Consider the following 24,504-nt stretch of genomic DNA (forward strand, 5'->3'; position numbering starts at 1 on the left):
CCAGGCTAAGGGTCTAATCAGAGCTATTGCTGCCAGCCTAGACCACAGCCATAGCAATGCCAGATCCGAGCCACATCTGTGACCTACACCACAGCTCACGGCAACGCCACATCCTCAACCCACTGAGCAAGGCCAGGGACTGAACCCACAAACTCATGGTTCCTAGTTGGATTCGTTTCCGCTGCACCATGACAGGAACTCCCCCAACTTTTTTAAATGTGAAATTTTCCTCTTTGTTTTAACCACTTTCAGTATTCTGTTATTTGCAACGAAAGCATCTTGTTATGAGATAGTTAACATTAAAAAAAAAAAAAAATCGGCACTGCTGCAATAAAGATTCTTGAATTTTTCTCCTGTGCAGGAGTTTTATCTGGAGTAGATAGATAGAAGTGGTATTTTGGGATGTGTTCATAGAGTGTGTTTGTATTCAGCTTCAGTGAATGTCAAATGGTTATACCAATTTATACTCCTTCCAGCAGTGTAAGGTAGTTTCTGTTTCTTCTTCTTTTTTTTTTTTTTTTTTTTTTTGATTGCTCCCAAAGCATGTGGAAATTAGCGGGCTGGGGATTGAACCCACACCACTGCAGGGATTCAAGCCACTGCAGTGGCAGATCCTTAACCCACCATGCCACAAGAGAACTCAGGAAGTTTGTTTCTTTACGTTAGATCTTTGCTTAACACCTGGTATTTTCAGATACTAATTTTTGCCTCTTAAGGTCTTGGTGCATTATCTCGATTATTAATAACCATATCACTGCTCAACCTTCTGTCTTGCTTATATCCTTTGTATAGTTGTCTGTGTAGTATTGGAGGTTTTTTGTATGATGTATTCTAGATACTGATTTTTTATATATATTGTTTACTTATACACATTGCAAATACCTTCTAGTGTACAACTTGTCATAAGTTTTGTTTATTGTGTACTTTATTGTCTAGGGTAATATTTAAATTATTTAGTTTAATTAAATGAATCAAAATTTCCTTTTAAAAAGGCTTGTGCTTTTTGCATCTCATCTAGAAAAAATCTTTCCCTATCCTAAAGTTATGATGTTCTCCTATATTTTATTCTAAAAGTTGTTAAGAATTTTATTTTTCTCATTTGGGTTTTTAATCCTCTTGGAATTGATACTCTGTGTGGTGTGAGGAAGAATAATTTTTTCACAATCAATATTGATTCTCTTTCTGATTTCCATTTTATTCCTGTGGTCTCTCTGTATGTATGGCCCTGTGCCATTTCTGTTATTTTAATTAATGTAACTTTATAAAAAAAAGTTTTTATCATCTTGCCAATTTTATGAATTGTCTTTGGTGGTCCTTGGGTTTTTGCTCTCCCATGTGAAATTTTTTTTTTTTTTTTTTTTTTGTCTTTTTCTAGGGCCGCACCCACGGCATATGGAGGTTCCTAGGCTAGGGGTCTAATTGGAGCTGTAGCTGCTGGCCTACACCACAGCCACAGCAATGTGGGATCCAAGCCATGTCTGCGACCTACACCACAGCTCATGGTAACGCTGGATCCTTAACCCACTGAGTGAGGCCAGGGATTGAACCTGCAACCTCATGGTTCCTAGTCAGATTTGTTCACCCCTGAGCCATGACGGGAACTCCCCATGTGAATCTTTGAATGAGATCATGTAGTCTCACCAAAATCAAACAGCTGCCAGGATCTTGATTGACACTGAATTAGATTTGTATATACACTTGGGAAGATGATTTATCTTATGCTATTTTTTCCTATTCATGTAGGTGATGTCTCCAGTTTTTGCTAGTTCTTCTTTACTGTCCTTCAGTAATGTCTTATAAATTTCTCCTTTTAATGGTCTTGTTCTGTTTATTTCCAGGAGCCTAATAATTTTTGTTTGTAATTCCATTTTCTGATTGGTTTTCACTGGAGAAAATTTGATTTTTAAAAGCTTTTTATTGAAATACAGTATATGTACAGAAAAGTACACAAAGTAAAAGTACAATGAATTATCACAAAGTAAACATATTTGTATAACCATTACTCAAGAAATCGAACATCACAACAATTTTCTATCTCAGTTATCACCCCCTGCCTTCTCTTGAAAAAGTAATCATTGTCTTGGTTTAGTTTTGGTTATTTTAAATTTTGTATAAATGGAATTTTGCCCTATGGCTTCTCTAGTGTTTGTTATCTTTTACTTAATCAAATATTTGTGAGAGTCATCTGTGTAAATGTATGAAGCTGTAATTTCGTTTTCATTACCATGTAGTTTTCCATTGTAAAATTGTTCTGTTTTATTTATCCATGCTACTGTTGATGGATATTTGGCCTTTTTCTCATTTTGAGCTGTGATAGATTGTGTGAACTTTCATGTTCATGTCTTTTTGCCCCCCTGTACATGTATTCTGTTGAGCACATATCCAGGAGTAGAATTGCTATGTGAGTAGATACACTTATGTTGACCTTTTGGCAAATACTGCTAAACAGTTTTCCAAAATATACCAGTCTGCAATCCCACCAGCAGTGTATACAAGTTCCAGTTAACTCCATATTCTTGCCTACATCTTTTACTATTTTTTTTCATTCTTATGGGTGTAGAATAGTATTCACTTGTGATTTTAATTTATAGTTCTTTGATGATTATTGAGAATATCAATAGATTTTTGAGGTTGAGAATCTTTTCATATGCATCTTAGTAATTGGACTATCCTTTTACAAAGTGCCTGTTGAAATTCCTTACCCATTTCTCCATTGAGTTGTCTCATACTATTTGTATTGATTTGTAGAAATTAATATATATATATATATATTTTTTTTTTTGGTCACACTCTCAGCATATAGGAGTTCCCAGGTTAGGCCTGAACCTGAGCTGCAGCTGTAACCTTTGCCACAACTGGGGCAATGCCACATCCTTAATCCACTGCTCTATGGTAGGAACTCCTATATATTCTTGACTAGTAACATTGTAGTGATCTCTGTCTGTGGTTGCTTTTTTGGTCTCATAATGATACCTCTTGATGAGATGAATAGAAATTTCTTTTAATGTAGTATATTTTATCTGACTTTCTTGTATAATGCACCATGTAGTTTATGTCCTATCTTGAAGGTCCTGAAACTAGTCCCCAAATAAATCTAGATCTGCACTGTCCAGTAGCCAGTAGCCACACGTAGCTATTGAGCATTTAAAATGTGACTAGTCTGAATTGAGATGTTCTATAAGGATAAAATACATGCCAGATTTCAAAGACATAGTATTAAAAAAGAATGTAGGAGTTCCCTTGTGGCCTAATGGTTAAGGATTTGGAATTATCCCTGCTGTGCCTCGGGTTCAGTCCCTGGCCTGGAAACTTAAACTTTTGTGTGTCATGGGTGTGGCCAAAAAAAAAAAAGAATGAATTTTTATTAATAATTTTTATATTAATTACTTCATGTTAAAATGTTAATATTTTAGATATAGTGGATTAAATAAAATACAGGATGAAGATGACTTTCACCTGTTTTAAAAAATTTTTTAAATTGCGTAATTGACTCACATCATATTTTCATATTCTAGAAGCATACTGTCCAATAGAGCTTTCTGTGATGATGGACATGTATGGACATGTTCTCTATCTACATTGTCTGGTATAGGAGCTGTGAGCTACATGTGGCTATTGAACATTTAAAAATGTAGGTGACTGAGAGGTGGAGTTTTTAATTAAATCTTTAGTTTAGGCAGCACAATTTTGGCCTCTTCATTACTTTAACATTTACTGGTTTAGGGAGGTTTATAATCCATCTAAAATTGATGTTTACATATGGTGTGAGGTAGGGGTCAGGTTTAAATAATTTATTTTTCTTCTTTATGAAAATCTAGTTGGTCAGGCACCAAGGAAGAGACTCTTTCTCTATCATTAGACTCTTTTGGTTTATTTATATTATCTTACACCAAATACCACACTGTCTTTAGTAACTGATAGATAAAAATGCTCCAATCTTGTTTTTTAAGAGTATCTTGGCCATTCTTGACCCTTCTTATATCCATATAAACATTAAAAATACTTCATTAATTTTCGTACTTCTGAGATTTTGATTGGGGTCATGTTGGGTCTTTATCTCATCCAGTCATGAACATGATAAGGCCATCTATTTATTTAGGTCCTTCATTTCTCTCAATAATATGTGATCCTTTTTTTATGAAAAGATCTTGATCATCTTTCATTAGATTTATTTCTAACCATTTGCTAAGATAAATGATAATTTTGTTCTAATTTCATTTTCTAATTATTTCAGGTATAGAGAATACAATTGATTTTAACTTACTGTCCTTATATCCAGCAATTGTACTAAATTTATTAATTCTTATAGGTTCTTACGGACTTTCTGCGTATTCAGTCCTGTCATTTGTGAATAATGACAGTTCCATTTCTTTCTGATTTTTACACATTTTATTATTGTATTTCATCTTACTGCCTTATTGTGCTGACCAGGACCTCAAGAACAGAGATCAGCAGTCTTTTTTGTAAAGGACTGATAGGAAGGAAGCCAACATTTCCTTTATAAGTGTGTATAGACTGTTAAGTATTGTGCTTTTAAAAGGAGTCAGAATAGTCTTGTGGGTAAGTTTTTAGCAAATTTATATTAATTCAAAGGGCTGTATACGCTTAACAAATTAAAATGGGCTATTTTTTATAGAGAATTGGAGAAGGAAAGAACAGCTTAGCCATGAAAAAAGTGGGGTACAGCATTTACCTAGTGAATTGGCAACTCCTGGAAAGTTTATGTTCATTTCAAATGTGTGTAAGCATAACTAATGCTTGCTTTTCTTTCCCTTTAGGAGAAATAGAAATGAAGGTACATATGCACACAAAATTTTGCCTCATTTGTTTGCTGACATTTATTTTCCATCATTGCAACCATTGCCATGAAGAACATAACCATGGTTCTGAAGAACATCACAGACACCATCGTGGAATGACAGAATCGGAGTCAAGCAAATTTTCAGTGCTGGATGCTGAAAATGAAAAAAAGTATTATATTGAAAAACTTTTTGACCGTTATGGTGAAAATGGAAGATTATCCTTTTTTGGTCTGGAGAAACTTTTAACAAACTTGGGCCTTGGAGAGATAAAAGTAGTTGAGATTAATCATGAGGATCTTGGCCACGATCATGTTTCTCACTTAGATATTTTGGCAGTTCAAGAGGGAAAGCATTTTCACTCACATAATCACCAGCATTCCCATAATCATTTAAATTCAGAAAATCAAACTGTGACCAGTATATCAACAAAAAGAAACCATAAGTGTGATCCAGAGAAAGAGACGATTGAACTGTCTGTCAAATCTGATGATAAACATATATATGACCGTAATCATCGCCTATGTCATCACCATTGTTTGCGTCATCACCTCGATCATAACACTACTCGCCATTTTCCTAATGATTCCATTACTCACAGTGAGCGTGGGGAGCCTAGCCATGAACCTTCAACAGAGACCAATAAAACACAGGAGCAATCTGAAAGTAAGATGAAAGGAAAGAGGAAGAGAAAAGGGAAGAAAAGTAATGAAAATTCTGAGGTTATTACACCAGGTTTTCCCCCTAACATTGATCAGGGCGAACAGTATGAGCATAATCGGGTCCACAAACCTGATCGTGTACATAACCCAGGCCATTCTCATGTACGTCTTCCAGAACATAATGGTCATGATCCTGGTCATGGACACCAAGATCTTGATCCTGATAATGAAGGTGAACTTCGACATACTAGAAAGAGAGAAGCACCGCATGTTAAAAAAAGTGCAATTTATTCAGCTGCTAGTCACAAAGATCATAATGAAGATGACCGGCAACATGAGGTAAGCAGAACAAGGTGGTTGCTCTGTAATTCTCAGGTGATTGTGGAATATCTTTAGATAAAAAAGAGAATAAGAGGAATAGACAACCATATTCAAACTTATTTCCAGTTACAAAATACATTAAGGAATAAAAATCAGATTAAAGATTTTTTTGTGTGTCTTCTTTTTTTTTTTGTCTTTTTTTGCCATTTTTTGGGCTGCTCTTGCGGCATATGGAGGTTCCCAGGCTAGGGGTCGAATCAGAGCTGTAGCTGCTGGCCTACGCCAGAGCCACAGCAACTCGGAATCCCAGCTGCATCTGCGACCTGCACCACAGCGCACGGCAACGCAGGATCGTTAACCCACTGAGCAAGGACAGGGATCGAACCCGCAACCTCATGGTTCCTAGTCGGATTCGTTAACCACTGTGCCACGACGGGAACTCCTGTGTGTCTTTTTTTTTTTTTTGTCATTTTAGGGCTGCACTTTCGGCATATGGAGGTTCCTAGGCTAGGGGTCTAATTGGAGCTGTTGCCACCAGCCTGTGGCAGAGCCGCAGCAACATCAGATCTGAGCCTCGACTATGACCTACACTATAGCTCATGGCAATGCTGGCTCCTTAACCCACTGAGCGAGTCCAGGGATTGAACCCGTAATCATGGTTCCTAGTCGGATTCGTTTCTGCTGCGCCATGATGGGAACTACAGATTAAAGATTTTTATCTGGATTTCTTACTTGCATTGTTGATTCTCAAATTTGGGTTCCTTCAAATATAAATGTTTAAAAGTTGTTAGACAATCTGGCGTTGCCATGAGCTGTGGTGTAGGTTGCAGACTTGGCTGGGATCCCGCGTTGCTGTGGCTCTGGCATTGGCTGGTGGCTACAGCTCAGATTAGACCCCTAGCCTGGGAACCTCCATATGCCGTGGGAGCCGCCCAAGAAATGGCAAAAAGACCAAAAAAAAAAAAAAAAAAAAAAAAAGTTGTTAGAAAATGTATTCTTCATTTTCATTCTTTATTATGTTGCTTAAGACTTGTTTTGACTTCCCAAGTTAGTTTACATGTTAGTGTTAGTTGGTTTCTAGATATTTGAAAATTGAAGCCTTTTTTTGTTGTTCAGCCTCTTTTCTTGGGAAGTGATTACACAGTTTCTTTTCCGTTATTGTTAATTTATTAAGAATGGAATACTTCCCAGTCATTGATCTAGGTCCATTGTCAGGTATTTTGCACATGTTTAATAGGTTTGTTTTCTCTGTCACATTATCATAGGACATACATTCTCATGAACTTTCTCATGCTTCAGACAGATGTACAGTGAATGCAAAAAGATACTATAAAATAGGAAACTCATAGTATTTCGATTGTTCTGTTTTTCTAAAATTTTTATCATTTTTGAATACTTTCGTATTTGATTTCTCTTGATTTTTTTTGTCTTTCTTGATTTTTTTGTCTTTCTTGATTTTTAAAAAACTATTCACTTTAAAAACATTTATTTTTGTTTAATTAAAAGTATATCAAATAATTCTTATTTTTAGCTCTCATTTCAAGTTTAGAAAAGGTGGTTGAATTTGTTTATATTGTTGAGTTGTTTTTTTTGTGTGTGTAAAAAGCAGCACCATCTAATGTGGAAAATGACCTCAACCTTTATTGTTTCTGTCTCTGGTTTGTTTTTTTTTGGGGGGGGGGTCTTTTTAGGGCCACATTCACAGCATATGGAAGTTTCCAGGCTAGGGGTTGAATCGGAGCTCTAACTGCCAGCCTGCACCACAGCCACAGCAACACAGGATCCAAGCCTCCTTTGCGACCTACACTGCAGCTGGCAGCAATACCAGAACCTTAACCCACTGAGCGGGGCCAGGGTTTGAACCCACATCCTCATGGATACTAGTCAGGTTCGTTACCACTTAGCCATAGCAGGAACTCCTCTGTCTCTGTTATTGAAGTGTGTAAATATCTTTGTTTCTTTACTGGATAAATCATGAGGTATTCAGTTTTTAGCAAATTTTAAATTTTTTGTGTACTTTTAAAGAAATACACAAATTTGTTTTTATGGGTAATATCCCAGAGTCTTCTGTTAATAATAACTGGACATTGTCATTAATGTTTACTCTTTGTATTCTGTTTTTGGGGTCTGTATCATCAGACTTGTTATTTTGTATCCTCATAGGCTTGATGCGTGTTGGGAATTTTTTCAGAATTTCTGGAAATGGTCAATGCATTGAATAGGGTAGAACCTCATGATAAGACTGAGAAAAAAATAGTTTTTTTGGTATGTTGTTACTTGTTTTCTTCTTTGTTTTGTTATATTTAGTACTTAAAGTACCGGTGGATGAAGCTGCCTTTTTGAATCTGTAAGTTTTAGCATTGGGCTGGAATTCCCCTATGTGTTATTCTTTTGGGGTATCGTAGGTAGTGAAAATGTCTATGTTCCGTTATTTTAATATAAAGTTATTAAAGTAGTCTTAAGTGTATTTAACACTCTTTCACAAATAAGACTCTTGAGTAATTAATAATTGTACTTGGTCTAGGGAAGTGATTTTTTTTTTTTTTTTTTTCTCATTAAAACTCTTGGGAATGGAATTCCTGTTGTGGCTCAGTGGAAACAAATCTGACTAGTATCCATGAGGACACAGGTTCAATCCCCTGGCCTTGCTTAGTGGGTTAAGGATCTGATGTTGTCATGAGCTATGGTGTAGGTTGCAGATGTGGCTCAGATCTAGAGTTGCTGTGGTGTAGGCCAGCAGCTGCAGCTCTGAATCAACCCCTAGCCTGGGAACTTCCATACACTTCAGGTGTGGCCCTAAAAAGACCAAAAAAAAAAAAAAAAAAATAAGGACAATTCTTGGGAATGTAGTTGTAAGTCATTCTTATAGATGACAGAAAGTCAACTTTTGTATGTTGCAGTGGAAAAATGGTTAAAATCCATAAAAAATTTTGGATAATCAAGTTGAATTTATTCCTATCATAAATTTCCGTCAAATCATTCTTTGTAGTAGATATTAGCCTATTACAGATTATTTTCAAATACAATGTAGAATATATTTTACTATTCATTAATTTCCTTTTCTACATAACCTTAAAGCACTCTTATTTAATATGTTTTATCAATTTCGTTGCAGTGTTTGAACGTCACTCAGTTGTTAAAATACTATGGTCATGGTGCCAACTCTCCAATCTCACCTGATCTATTTACATACCTTTGCCCTGCTTTATTATATCAAATCGACAGCAGACTTTGTATTGAGCATTTTGACAAACTTTTAGTTGAAGATATAAATAAGGATAAAAATCTGGTTCCTGAAGATAAGGCAAATATAGGGGCATCAGGTAAGAAAGATTTAAGTTCTTTCTCCTCCAAAATGTCTCTCTACTTATTTTATTTAATATAGTTGAATTAGAAAGTAATTCCAAATGATTGCCTTCCTTTTGGTGACTTCCAGTATGTTTTAATCAGGTTTAGCTATGTATGTTTAGAAAAGATCAGGGGAAGGGCAGGAGGCTCACTACTGTTTACATCTCTTCTGGCAATATGGAGGAATGAATTGCTACGGATGGAGAACTAATAGATTAGAAAGGAAATACAGGTTTGTGATAGATTCTTGATGGGCAGATATTAATAAGGGGGCCCTTAATTAAAGTTATTTGATGTTATAATTAACTTTTAGCATAATTGAGGAGCTCTGGTGAAAAGCTAAGATTATTAAGTTTTTAAGGAAGTAAAAAGAGAAGCCATTGTAGTTAAACTGTGGGAATCTCTCAGAAATGCCAGTGATTGGCACATGAACTTCATCATGGGACTTCTAGAGAGTAAAACCAAAGCTATTTTTAATCTTCTCTTTAGGTTCTTTTTCGTCATATTCAGTTGGCCAGATTGTTCCCTCTTGATGTTTACAGGTACTTCCCACCTAATATTTCTGGAGCTTCTACTCCACATGAAGTTTATACCTCTTCTTGAATTCCAAATGCCATTCCAGTTCATTCTTTTGATAAAATCTGAAAATCTTTGATTTTTTTCCTCATATACTTTTTTGTTTTCATTTCCTATTTTCCCTTATATAATCAGTTGGGTTATAAAAATCTTCCAACTCTATCCACCCTGTTATAATTTTAGTTCAGATACTCCTCAATTCTTAACTGAATTGTTGAAATAACTTCATAACCTTCCCTGCTTATTTTTTTTTCTTCCCTTGCAGGTCATGCTTAGCACTTAAGCTAGTTTTATTTTTCCAAAGTACAAATGAGATTCTCTGACATGTTTTTTTCCTTCTTGGTGAAAGCCAGCATTCCTTAATGTACATATTTTTCTTTCATTTATTAACAAACATATTTCAGGCACTGTTGTAAACTCAACTCATTTACTCCTCACAACAGTCCTAACAGGTGGAAAATGTTACCCCTAATAACTTTCCCAAGGTCTCAGAGCTAGTGCGTAATGGTGGTAGGGTTCAATATTGGGAAGTTTAACTATTTTGCTATCTGTGTGCAGAGTGTTTTACGTTTTATCATCACTAAACTTTAATAATAATTATTGAATAGTTATGGGAAGGAGCTATTATATGATTCTTCTTTTACAGATAAGGAAGCAGAGGTATAAGAATGTTTAGTAACTTCCCCACAATTCCTAGGCCTAATAAATGATAAAACCCACTAAGCCTCGGGGAGTTCCTGTCGTGGCTCAGTGGTTAACGAATCCGACTAGGAACCATGAGGTTGTGGGTTCGATCCTTGGCCCTGCGCAGTGGGTTAAGGATCTGGCGTTGCCGTGAGCTGTGGTGTAGATTGCAGATGCAGCTCAGATCCTGTGTTGCTGTGGTTCTGGTGTAGGCCAGCGGCTACAGCTCCAATTCAGCCCCTAGCCTGGGAACCTCCATATGCCACAGGAGCGGCCCAAGAAATGGCAAAAAGACAAAAAGACAAAAAAACCCCCAAAACCCCAGCAAGCCTGAGGCTTGATAAAAATTCTGGGCAATCACTATGTTGTTACTTTCCAAATTTAGGTAATTCTGGTATCACCATTATGATTTTAGCCATATCTTTACACTATTTAATATTTTTCATTAGATCTCTTTAATATTTTTCTTTACTTTTTTAAACTTTGTGAGCAGTAATATCTAGGAGAACATGGATTTAATGTGATAGTTATTTTTTTTCCTCATGTTTTAGGATACTTCATTATACTATGTTCTTAAAAATTGAGTATTGTGTTTTGTTCCTCAATCAGGGTTTCCAGAATGTGATCCATGCCTACCTACCTTTCCATCCTTATCCCCCACCATTCATTTTTTCCCTCCTAGCTCTCTAGTCATAACAAACTCTTGACAATACATTATGCTGGCTCTCCCTCATTCCTTTCTGCCTTTTCACATTCTAAACCTCTCTATTTGACTGACTACTGTGATCCCTCAAAGGTTCAGCTCAAGGATTAGCCTCTCTGGGATAACTTACGGACCATCCGAGGCCTAGTTAAGTCCCCTACCTTGATATCCTCTAGATAGCTCCATCATGGTGTAGAGTTTGGCGACATTAATAATCGGATTGGTTATCTGTTTTTGTTTGACTTTAGTTGCTTAAAGGAAGTGACTGGGTCTTTCAGCATCCCTAGTGCCTAAGATAAAGGGTACTTTGGACAAAAAGTAAGCACTCATGTATTGATTGAATGAATAATTGCTTAATATTAGTCTCTAAGCTTTTGATAATAACCCAGGAAGAATACTTGTCAGTCAGCCTAGTGTACTTTGATAATACAGTGTTCTCAGAATGAGTGATATTTCATCCACTTCATCATGTGCAAAATCATGATGAATGCAGTTCTGGTTAAAATGCCCAAGATGTAGAGGCGCTCTTGCATAGTAATTATAATGACTAAAATGATGTTTATGAGTATGGGCTGAAAACAGAATTCTGATAAAATAGATAAATGATTGAAAGCAGCATTTAAAAATTTTTGATAGTGTAGTAATAAGGTAGACATGTTTAAGAATATCATGTTCTAGTAAAAGAGTTTTATTTGAGATAGACATATTCTTTAAACCTTAATAGAGTACACATTAAAAGAATTGCTTTCATACATAACTGAGTCTCCTAGATTCCTACATACTCTTGGTTAATTTCTTTGCAATAGGAAAATGACTTCAGAATAGATAAATTAATCATAATAGCCTTTATTGGAACCTTACCACAATACTTTTACAAGAATTATTTAATTTGTTACATCCATGAGCTAGGCACTTTTATTTACTTCTCTTTGCCGAGGAAATGAGGCTTTGAGAAGTTAATTAACATGCCCAAGGTCACATAGCTGCCAGGTAACTAGAGTAGTCTCCTCTGTCTAAAGCCTTTACTACACTGTTCTCTCATGTGGTGTGCTCTACTGCTTCTTGTTAGAAAGTTTCTTAAGTATGCTTTGCTAGAATGTAAGTGACAAGGAGATAAGGAGAGCTATGTGTAGTTATTTTTACTAGTGCTTTGATAGATAAGGCAAACATATACAGGAAAGTGGTTAGAAGTAAATATTAATGTAAGTAAGTATTGCTATAAATAAAGATTAGTAATTAAAAAAAGCAAAATCCAAGAATAGTCTAGTAGACAAGCTGGGTTTGGTCTAGTAAGATCTGGAAAGTCAGAGAAAGTGAGTCCACACACCAGACTTGAGTGATGATCTTTGGATGGATAAAATATGTCCCTTTCTTGGCTTCTTCTTGCTCACTGATCTTTGTAGATGAGTAAGCACCTTGAGAGCCACAATCTCTCTCAGGTGCTTACAAACTCTCACTGTGGCAGGAGAAAAGGGGAAGCTAGGTCTAAGATTATTTAGCTTAATTAAAAATAAAATATATTTGTTCTTTTAAAAATGGAGACAAGATTGTGGCTTCTAGAGTTAAAACTAAATAGCCTTTTCTATTTTTAAGGTTTCTAAAAAGCTAGTTCTTTGTTTTCAACTGTGGATTATGACTTAGAGTTGTCTGTGTTGTAATGTTTACATAATCTATATATTTTATAAACAAAACTGTTGACAGATGCTTGACTATAGTAACATTGAAAATTACAGTTTATTCAATCTGAAAAGCCTTAGAGGAAATTATACTTGTTTTGAAAGCAAATATATTACTAATAGTGAATATTGATTTGTTGTTTGCAGGTGGTTATTAGTGTCAGAAATGAAGCTTGAATTAATTGTCCTGATAGATGTTTATAATTGTTAGAGAGAATGTCCTGCTAGTAATTATTTTTAATGACAGCTGCACCATTAAGAAAGGTTAACTTGTTCTGTGTAAATCTCCCATAGTGACATAGCTACTACCTCATTAACTGTTCGAAGACCGCTGTAAACCAAATATGCTATATACTGTGTAAGGTAGAAATCGTTTGTTTCACAAGATTGGTTCATTTGGTCATAGAGTTGACCCTAGCTTAATTACCAAGGGGGGGTTGTGAATAGGCCGCTAAGCATTTTCTGCCAATTAAAATGCTGAAACGGTGTAGAAAACTGCCGTCTTGCACATGCTTTGAACCAAGTTAATTAGAAAGTTTCCACAGATGAGCGCTTCTTTTTAAAAGAATGCATTTTCTCTCTAGATAATGAGAAAGGGAGTTGGTGAATAACTAAGCTTGAAGACCTTTAACATTTTAAGCGACCTAATTTGCAGAATAAGTGTAGCTTGTTTCAGACATTTAGTGTTTTTTATTGCGTAAGGTATATCGGGTACAAATAAAGAAAACATTTGCTGGTTGTATTTAATAGTTTTCATAGTTTCGTATAAGTTTTATAAGAGGTGCCTTTAATTATTTGTTTATTGTTGTTATTTTGGGTTTTTTGCTTTATACCAAACAAATTGTGATTGAAAAAGCACAGTAATTTGTTTAGAAATAAAGAACAGTTTTATTACCTGAATTGCTTTTTTGTACACCTAGGAAATTATGATAGAGTTCATGTGAGCTTTACATGTAAATGTTATTAATTCTAAAAATAAGTATTTAAATAGGATGGAAAGGTGTTTCAAGTGCAGTAAATTCAAAACAAATTTACTTCTCATAGATTAGAGGAATTGTAATTTTCCTTAAAGAATATTTCTAAATTGTTAGGAAACTGTCTCTTAAATTTTTAGTGCTAGAAAGCTAAAAATAATGTTAAAAATTAACAAGAAATCAGCCTAAGAAAACATGTATCTATAATAACACACACTTACGGAATAGTATGGCTGTTTTGCTAATGAAACAGTTGTGATAAAATAGTTATAATCTAGAAAATATGTAGAAAATTTATCTGAAAAGGGAAATCCAGCTCTTTTTTTTTCTGGACACTGACAAAAGTAACAGTTTATGTTAGATGGGATATAAATTCTTTAAATTAATTTGCCTTATTATATATATTTGTGATGACATAGAAATAAGTATAAATATATTCTGATAATTTTGTGTAGTTACAGGTTGTTTTATAATAATCTTTTGTCCCTTTTCCTCTATCCTAATTAGCTCAAATATTGAAAGAGTGATTGCTATTTGGATTAATAAAAGTAGGAAGAAATACTAACTACTTGGATTAATAAAAGTAGGAAGAAATATTTTTCTTATAGATCCCCTTTTATGTGAAGCCACCTCTATGAGATTAATGCATAAGTGATAAATCATTTGGCCAAGAATTCTCTGAAAATAGTATGATTTACTGGAGAAAACAGTGGATTAAGAGAGGACTTTGGGTTTAGTTTTGAATTTGCCATTTTAGCTAGCAATTTTTTTTATGGTTAAAATATATATATAAAATATATATAGCATAAAATGTGCTGTCTTAACCATTGAAGTGTACAGTCAGTGGCATTTATACAGTCACAATTTTTCACACTTTTTTTTTTTTTAATCACCACCCCAGATAGAAACTGTGTAATCATTAAGCAACAACTCCTCATTTACCCCCAGCCCCTGGTAACTTCTAATCTTCTAATCTTCCTTTTGTCTCTATGAATTTCATTATTCTAGATAGTGCATATATATGTGAAATCAAAGTATTTGTCTTTGTGTCTGGTTTATTTTTAAATACTCAGCATGTTTTTTTTATTTTACTTTTAAAAAATTAAAATATAGTTGATTTACAATGTTGTACAAGTTTCTGCTTTTTAGCAAAGTGACTCATATATACATATATACACATATACACATACATACATGTATGTATATATACATAAATAGTTATAACTATGCATATGTAGTTAATACACACACACACATTCTTTTTTTTTTTTTTTTTGTCTTTTTGTTGTTGTTGTTGTTGTTGCTATTTCTTGGGCCGCTCCCGCGGCATATGGAGGTTCCCGGGCTAGGGGTTGAATCGGAGCTGTAGCCACCGGCCTACACCAGAGCCACAGCAATGCGGGATCCGAGCCGAGTCTGCAACCTACACCACAGCTCATGGCAACGCCGGATCGTTAACCCACTGAGCAAGGGCAGGGACCGAACCCGTAACCTCATGGTTCCTAGTCGGATTCGTTAACCACTGCGCCACGATGGGAACTCCACACATTCTTTTTAATATTCTTTTCCATCATGGTTTATCCCAGAAGATTGGATACAGTTCCCTGTACTTTCAGTAGGATCTCATTGCTAGTTATTGCTTTTAATAGTTTGCATCTACCAACCCCAAACTCTCAGTCTAGTCCTCTCCCTCCCTTCTCCCCCATCAGTAACCACAAATCTCTTCTCCATGTCTGTGACTCTGTCTCTGTTTTGTAGATGGGTTAATTTGTGCCATATTTTAGATTCCACCTGTAAATGATATCATAGGGTGTTTGTCTTTCTCTTTCTGACCTACTTTACTTAGTATGAGAATCTCTAGTTACATCTATGTTGCTGTACATGGCATTACTTGTTCTTTTTAACGGCTGAGTAGTATTCCATTATATATATGTGCCACATCTTCTTAATCCATTTATCTGTTGATGGACATTCAGGTGTTTCCATGTCTTGGCTTTTGTAAATGGTGCTGCAGTGAACATTGGGGTGCATGTATCTTTTTGAATTGTAGTTTTGTCTGGATATATACTCAGTGGGATTGCTGGATCATGCGGTAATTCTGCTTTTAGTTTTCTGAAGTTCATCTATGTTGTAGATGTATCAGAACTTCATTCCTTCTTTAGCTGAATAATATTCCATTGAATGTATATAGCACATTTTATAAACCCATTCATTCACTGATGGACAGTTGGCTATTGTGAATAATGCTGTAATGAACACAGGCATACAAGTATCTGAGTCTCTGCTTTCAGTTCTTTGGGGTATAGACCTAGAGGGGAATTCCTGAGTCATATGGTAATTCTGTTTAGCTTTTTCAGGAACTACCTAATTTTTTCTAATGGCTGTGCATTTTATTTTCCCTCCAGAAACATAAGAGGTTTCCAATTTCTCCATATCTTTGCCAACATACGTTTTTCATTTTTTTAAACAGCCATCCTAATAGGTGTGAAGCGGTAATATTTAGCATTTAACATCTCTGTGCCTCAATATGCAGATCTGTAAAGTAGGACATTGGTGTACACTAGCCTTTTCAAAATTTTGTTCTGCAGGATACTGGCTCATTGAGATATACTGATAGGTTCCATGATCATGTAAGTTAGAAAAATCATGCATATGTAGTCTCCTTGCAAAGATTCATCTTACTTAACTGTTACAGTGGGGCGTTTAACCAGCATTACCAAAAAATTTTTTTTTTTTTTTAATGGCTGCACCCACAGCAGGGATTGAATCCAAGCTGCAGCTGCAGCTGCAACCTACACTTTAACCCACTGTGCAGGGCCAGAAATCAAACCTGCACCTCTGCAGCAACCTGAGCTGCTGCAGTGGGATTCTTAACCTACTGTGGCACAGAGGGAACTCCCCAAATCTTTTTGATTATTCTCCCCTCACTCCCCTTAAAATACCACTGATCTCATAGAATTAAATGAGAACAGTTTGAGAAATACTTCTATAGATTAAAAGTCCTTTCTAGTTACAGTATGAAGATAGCTAGTATGTGCCAGCTTAAATAGCTACAAACAAGCAAAGAATTTAAATTAATTATCTTTTTAAAGTATCAGAATAATTGACCTCTTTGAGATTTTTTATAATTTCCAACTCTTTCAATCAAGGCAGTGTATACACAGAGGAGTAATTAAACTATAATACTCCCAATTGTACTTTCTGTTTTATGTTTTAAAAATGTTATTAGAAGTTACAGGATCCTTTCTAGTCCTGGAAATTGTTATTTTTTAAAATTAATTTGAAAAGGCTTTTGAAGTTAGCAAGCATACTATACATATTTTCTGTAGTTGGAAAAATGAGAAAACTCTTAAAAAGTTAAGATGTTCAAATTCATTTACAGATTATTTAATTTTAATGTAAGAGCAAAGTCTTTTTCTGATTCTTGGTTTTTTTTTTTAATTGTTCAATAACCAAGTTTCTTGACAGTAATATAACCAATACACCAAATTTATCTGCATTAAATACTTTTTAAAGTGTTTGTGTGTATGTGTCTGTGTATTTATATCACCTCATTTTGGAGGGGAACTGTGCAAGCTCAATGTAATACCATCTCATTGAGCACCTCCAGATGTCATCATTTATATTCTAAGTAAATGGCATTCATTCAAAGATACAGTGAGAATGGTGTCCTTGAAGTTGGGCAATACTATGTATGACCTTGGGTTGATTTATATAAGGCTTTTGCCTTTGTGGGATTATGATTTTTTTTTTTTTTTTTTTTGTATTTCTTGAGTTTCAGATGTCAAATAAAAAAATGCAGGAGATTTTCTTATCAAAAGTGAGCTCTTTTTTCAGACATTTCTTTTAGTTTATAGATTTGCTTTCTCAGGTGGATGAGAAAGAGATGTAATTATCAGAAATAATGCAGGAGAAATTGTTCCTGGGAGTGTGTAATATGTGACATATTTGAGCACACAGGAACTCATATATCCTTTCATACTCAGACCTTCCCTCAACTGCATGTGTAAGCACTTATCTAAAGTGCCAATAATTGGTCTTCAGTTATAATGTATTTAGCTTACCTGTTAGCATGTTGGATAATTGGTTTTCACTGAATTCGACTTTGGTGGATTTATTATTTGGTAACTTGGTTTTTGACTTACTGATCTAAAGCCGTTTAAGATTGTAAATCATCATAGACCATTACAAAATGTCAGTACCTTCATAGACTCTTGAACTTTTCTTCAGATTCAAGATAATGTGATGAGAATTTTAGAAAGGAAATATTTGCTTTTCAAATGTTAATGTGATTAGAATTTTAAAAAGGAAATATTTGTTTGGAATAATGTTCTTTTTCAAATACAATTTTTATGATTAGGGAACAGAATCAGATTTTTGTTCAGCTCTTTAATTAGATTTTATAAATATGCTTATAAGAATATATATATGTAGGTTTAATAGGGTATTAAATTTCATAACCCAATAAGCTCAAACTGTAAAATATGCTGTATTGCAAACATTTTATTAGCCTATTAGATTGTATGAAAGTTGTTAATCATTTTGAATGCCTGTTGTATCAAATTAATGGTATTCCCTCTATATTAAGGTTTAGAAATTTAGTATTTATTGCAGATGCCTTAATGAGCAAATGGAAATGATTGAATATATATTGCCCAGTGTAGAATATAGTATAACCCTAGAAAAAAGAATAAATCAAGTTAAGATTTATCCAAGTAGATTTGGGCAGGTACAGATTTTAATTGAGCACCTAAATTTGGTTATATGAATTTTCTTGGACACTGGGACATAGGAATGAAATAAGAAATACTTATTGGGTAATTTTGGTGAATAACTCCAGTGTATTTTTGGTGAAAATTCTGATTAATAAAAATTTCTAGTAATTATGAAGAGCTAATGGATTTCTTTATTCCAATTAATGTATTTTGAGTCTTGTCTGTCTGTGTTGTCAGTCCTCATCCATATATATTTACATTAGTGAGTATATAGTTATATATTTTTTTTTTTTTTTACTTCAGAGTATCTCGGAATATGAATTACTGGCTTTTCCAAGTAGCTTAGTGCTGTTTTTTTAAAAAGATCTTTTATTTTTATAAAAGTATAGTTGATTTATAGTGTTTTGCCAATTTCTGTTGTACAGGGAAGTGACTCAGTTATATATATATATATATATATATATATGTATATATATATATATAAAATATATGACATATGTATATGTGGGTATATATATTATATATTTGATATTTATTGTATCTTATATATGCAAACATACCTTTTTTTTTATATTATTTTCCATCATGGTTTATCCCAGGAGATTGGATATAATTTCCTGTGCTATTCAGTAGGACCTCATTGCTTATCCTTTCTAAATGTAATAGTTTGCATCTACTAAGCCCAGACTCCCAGTCCATTCCTCTCCCCTTCCCCTTGGCAACCAAAAGTCTGTTCTCCATGTCTGTGGGTCTGTCTCTGTTTGTACACAGGTTCATTTGTGCCATATTTTAGATTCTACATGTAAGCGATATCATATAATATTTGTCTTTCTCTTTCTGACTTATTTCACCTAGTATGAGAGTCTCTAGTTGCATCCATGTTGCTGTACATGGCATTATTTCATTCTTTTTTTTTTTTTTTTTTTTTTTTTTTTCTGGTCTTTCTAGGGCTGCAGGTGTGGCATGTGGAAGTTCCAAGGCTAGGGGTCGAATTGGAGCTATAGCCACTGGCCTACACCACAGCAATGCAGGATTTGAACCATGTCAGCAACCTAAACTACACCTCACAGCAAAGCCAGATCCTTAACCCACTGAGCGATCAAACCTGCATCCTCATGGATACTAGTCAGGTTCATTACCACTGAGCCACAAGTTTACTTTTTAGGGCTGCACCCTTGGCATATGGAAGTTCCCAGGCTAGGGGTCAAATCAGAGCTGTAGCTGCCGGCCTATACCACAGTCACAGCAACACGGTATCCGAGCTAAGTCTGCGACCTGCATCACAGCTCACAGCAACACTGGATCCTTAACCCACTGAGTGAGGCCAGGGATTGAACACACATCTTTGTGGATCGCAGTTGGATTTGTTTTTGCTGAGCCATGATGGGAATTTCTATTTCATTCTTTTTAATGGCTGAGTCGTGTTCCATTGTCTGTATGTACGTCTTCTTAATCCATTCACCTGTTGATGGACATTTAGATTGTTTCTATGTCTTGGCTATTGTAAATAGTGCTACAGTGAACATTGGGGTACATGTATCTTTTTGAATTATAGTTTTGTCTAGATATACCCAGAAGTGAGGGTAGTTCTTTTTTTTTTCTTTATTTTTTCATTTTTTTTAAAGTTTCATTGATATATAGTTGACTTACAATGTTGTGATAATTTTTGTTGTACAACCAAATGATTCAGTTATACATGTACACACACCCATTCTTTTTCAGATTCTTTCCCCATATAGATTATCACAGACTATTGGGTAGAGTTCCCTCTGCTATACAGCAGGTCTCTGTTGGTCAGTCTTTCTATGTACCATAATGTGCATATACCAATCCAAAACCACTAGACCATCCCTCCCTGCTACCTGTCCCTCTTAGTGACCATAAGTCAGTTTTCAAAGTTCTTCAAATAAGTTCATTTGTATCCTTTTATTTTTAGAATCCACATATAAGTGATATCATATGATTGTTTTTCACTAACTTCACTTAATGTGATAATCTCTACATCCATCCATGTTGCTGCAGATGGCATTGTTTCATTCTTTTTTATGGCTGAGTAGTATTCCATTGCTTATATGTACCACAACTTCTTTGTCCATTCTTCTGTAGCTGGGTTTTTAGGTTGCTTTCACGTCTTGACTGTCAAAACAGTGTGCAGTGAACATTGGGGTGCATGTACCTTTTTGAATTATGGCTTTCTCTAGATGCCCAGGAGTAGGATTGCTGGATCATATGGTAGTTCTGTTTTTAGTTTTTTGAGGAACCTCCATACTATTTTACACAGTGGTTGTGCCAAATTACATTCCCTCCAACAATATAGAAGGGTTCCCTGTTCTCTACACCCTCTCCAGCATTTGTTATTTGTAGACTTATGGCCATTCTGACCAGTGTGAGGTAGTACCTTATTGTAGTTTTGATTTGCATTTCTGTAATAATTAGCAGTGTTGAGCATCTTTTCATGTGCCTACTGGCCATTCATATGTCTTTGAAGAATGTCTATTTAGGTCTTCTACCCCCCCTCCCCCCGTTTTTTGAAAGTTTCTGATTTTATTTTATTTTTATGTCTTTTTAGGGCCACATCCATGGCATATGGAGGTATCCAAGCTAGGGGTTGAATCAGAGCTGTGGCCTACGCCACAGCCACACCAGATCTGAGCCACCTCTGTGACCTACACCACAGCTCACAGCAATGCTGGATCCTTAACCCACTGAGCAAGGCCAGGGATTGAACCTTGCCCTCATGGTTACTAGTTAGATTCATTTCCACTGAGCCATAGCAGGAGCTCCATCTTCTGCCTATTTTTTGATTGGACTTTTTTGTTGTTGTTGTTGTTGTTGAGCTGTATGAATTGTTTGTATACTTTGTAGCCCTTGTTGGTTGCATCATTTGTAATATATTCTCCCATTCTGTAGGTTGTCTTTTTTTTTTTTTTTTTTTTAGTGGTTTCCTCCAGTCTTATTTTTTTCCTGAGGATTACTTTTGTAATTCTGGCTCTTTCATGCTCCATATGAGTTTTTGAATTATTTATTCTTGTTCTGTGAAAAATGTCATGGGTATTTTGACATAGGCTCACATTAAATCTATAGTTTGCTTTGGGTAGTATGGCCATTTTAACATACTAATTCTTCCAGTCCAAGAGCATGGGATATCTTTCCATTTCTTTGAATACACTTTAATTTCTTTTATTAATGTTTTATCATTCTCAGCATATAAGTCTTTTACCTCCATGGTCAGGTTTATTCCTAGGGTTTGTTTTCTGTGGATATGTAGGTGATTTTGAAAGGTATTGTTTTTTTAATATTCCTTTTCTAGTATTGTTAGTATGTAGAAATGCAACCAATTTCTGAATGTTAATCTGTGTCTTGCAACTCATCTGAATTTTTTTTTTTTTTTTGGTCTTTTTTTTGCTATTTCTTGGGCTGCTCCCAAGGCATATGGAGATTCCCAGGCTAGGGGTCTAATCTGAGCCGTAGCCACCAGACTACACCAGAGCCACAGCAACGCGGGATCCGAGCCGCGTCTGCAACCTGCACCACAGCTCACAGCAACGCCGGATTGTCAACCCACTGAGCGAGGGCAGGGACCAAACCTGCAACCTCATGGTTCCTAGTCGGATTCGTTAACCACTGTGCCATAACGGGAACTCCTCATCTGAATTTTTTAATCAGATCTAGTAGTTTTTTTGTGGAGTCCTTTGGGTTTTCTATATATAGTATCATATTATCTACATAGAGTAACAATTTTACTTTCTTCCAATTTGGATACCTTTTATTTCTTTTTTTCCCTTTGATTGATGTGGCTAGGACTTCCAATACTATATTGAATAAAAGTGGTGAGAGTAGGCAGTTTTGTCTTGTTTCAGATTTTAGCTGGAAGGCTTGTAGCTTTTCTCCGTTGAGTAATAACATATTGGCTGTGGGATTGTCATAAATAGCTTTTATCAATGTTGAGATATGTTCCTGCTATATGCACTTTGGTAAGAATTTTTATCATGAATGGATGTTGAACTTTGTCAGATACTTTTTTGCTTCTATTGAGATGATCATGTGGTTTTTGACTTTTCTTTTGTTAATGTGGTATATGACATTGATTTGCCTATGTTGAACCATCTTTGTGAATGAATCCCATTTGGTTGTGATGTATGGTCTTTTTTAATATGTGGTTGGATTTAGTTAGCTAAAATTTTGTTGAGAATTTTTGCGTCTATATTGATAAGATATTGGCCTGTAATCTTTTTCTGTCATGTCTTTGGTTTTGGTGTTAGGTTGGTGGTGGCTTCATAGAATGTGTTTGGGAGCATTCCTTCTTCTTCAGCCTTTTGGAAAAGTTTAAGAAAGATGGGTATGAGTTCTTTGTATGTTTGGTAGAATTCCCCTGTGAAGCCATCCGGTCTTGGACTTTTGTTTGTAGGGGGTATTTTTATTACATAGTCAATTTTATTTCTAGCGATGGGTCTGTTTAAATGATCTATTTCCTTTTGATACAGTTTTGGTGGGCTGTATGCCTCTAGAAGGTTGTCCATCTCTTCTACATTGTCAAATTTGTTGGCATGTAATTGTTCATAGTATTCTCTTACAGTTTTGTGTATTTCTGCAGTATCCATTGAGATTTCTCCTTTTTCATTCTTATTTTGTTTATTTGGATTCTCTCTCTTTTTCTTGGTGAGTCTGGCCAGAGGTTTGTCAATTTTGTTTACACTTTCAAAGATTTTTTTCTATGTGTTTTGAATCTCCATTTTATTGATTTTTCTCTCTAATCTTTGTTTTTTCCTTCTTCTGCTTACTTTAGGTTTTTTTTTTCTTCTCTTTCTGATTCTTTGAGGTGTTATGTTTTGTTGTTGACTTGAGATTTTTCTTTTTTGTGGAAGACCTGTATTGCTATGAAATTCCCTATAAGAACTGCTTTTCTGGCATCCTTTAGATTTTGTATGGTTGTGTTTTCATTTTCTTTTGTCTCAAGGTAATCTTTAATTTCCTTTTTGATTTTCTTATTGGAGCACTGGTTTTTTACTCTGCATGTAGTCATTTTTTTCTCATTTTCCCCCCTGCGTTTTTTTTTGGTCTTTTTGCCATTTCTAGGGCCACTTCTGGCATATGGAGATTCCTAGGCTAGGGGTTGAATCGGAGCTGTAGCCTCTGGCCTACACCAGAGCCACAGCAGTGTGGGATCCGAGCCGTGTCTGCAACCTACACCACAGCTCACGGCAATGCCGGATCTTTAACCCTCTGAGCAAGGCCAGGGATCGAACTCACAACCTCATGGTTCCTAGTTGGACTCATTAACCACTGAGCCATGACAGGAACTCCCCCCTGCGTTTTTTTTTTTTTTTTGTCTTTTTGCCATTTCTTGGGCCGCTCCCGTGGCATATGGAGGTTCCCAGGCTAGGGGTCTAATTGGAGCTGTAGCTGCCAGCCTATGCCAGAGCCACAACAACTCAGGATCCGAGCCACGTCTGCAACCTACACCACAGCTCACGGCAACGCCGGATCGTTAACCCACTGAGCAAGGGCAGGGATCGAACCCACAACCTCATGGTTCCTAGTTGGATTCGTTAACCACTGCGCCACGACGGGAACTCTGCGTTTTTATTTCTAATTTCATGCCATTGTAGTCAGAGAAGATGCTTGAAATAATTTCTAAAATTTGTTGAGGTTAGTTTTGTGGCCTAGTATGTGGTCAGTCCTAGAGAATGTTCTATGTGCACTTAAAAAGTATGTATATTCTGGATTTTGGGGGTGTAATGTCATGAAAATATCAATTAAGTCTAACTGTTCTATTGTGTCATTTAGGATCTCTTGCATTATTGATTTTTTGTCTAGGAGATCTGTCCCTTGATATGAGTGGGCTGTGAAAGTCTCTTACTATTATTGTATTTCCATCAGTTTCTCCTTTTACGTCTGCTTGGATTTGTTTTATGTATTTAGGTGCTCCTGTATTAGATATGTATATGTTGATGAGTGTAATTTTCGCTTCTTAAATTGATCCCTTGATCATTAAAGAGTATTCTTCTTTATCTTTCTGTGTGGCCTTTGTTTTTGTCTGTCATGA

General features: G+C 35.4%; 1 protein-coding gene across 12 annotated transcripts in view; it reads left to right on the top strand.

Moving 5' to 3' along the window:
* The window catches only part of SLC39A10 (solute carrier family 39 member 10), a 140,307-nt gene that overhangs the window by 86,760 nt on the left and 29,043 nt on the right, over positions 1-24,504 (top strand). For all 12 annotated transcript variants that reach the window (XM_085000272.1, XM_085000276.1, XM_021075818.2 and 9 more), the window contains 2 exons: positions 4,779-5,800; positions 8,898-9,105. In XM_085000272.1, the coding sequence (XP_084856398.1) occupies positions 4,790-5,800; positions 8,898-9,105 (1,219 nt within the window). In that variant the 5' untranslated portion in view covers positions 4,779-4,789. The remainder of the gene's footprint in view (positions 1-4,778; positions 5,801-8,897; positions 9,106-24,504) is intronic.

The sequence above is a fragment of the Sus scrofa genome, chromosome 15 (genome assembly GCF_054392235.1).
Source record: "Sus scrofa isolate SSC_HxYL_T2T_F1_AM1 chromosome 15, Sscrofa_HxYL_maternal_Yorkshire_Landrace_v2.0, whole genome shotgun sequence".
NCBI classification, from domain to species: Eukaryota; Metazoa; Chordata; class Mammalia; order Artiodactyla; family Suidae; genus Sus; species Sus scrofa.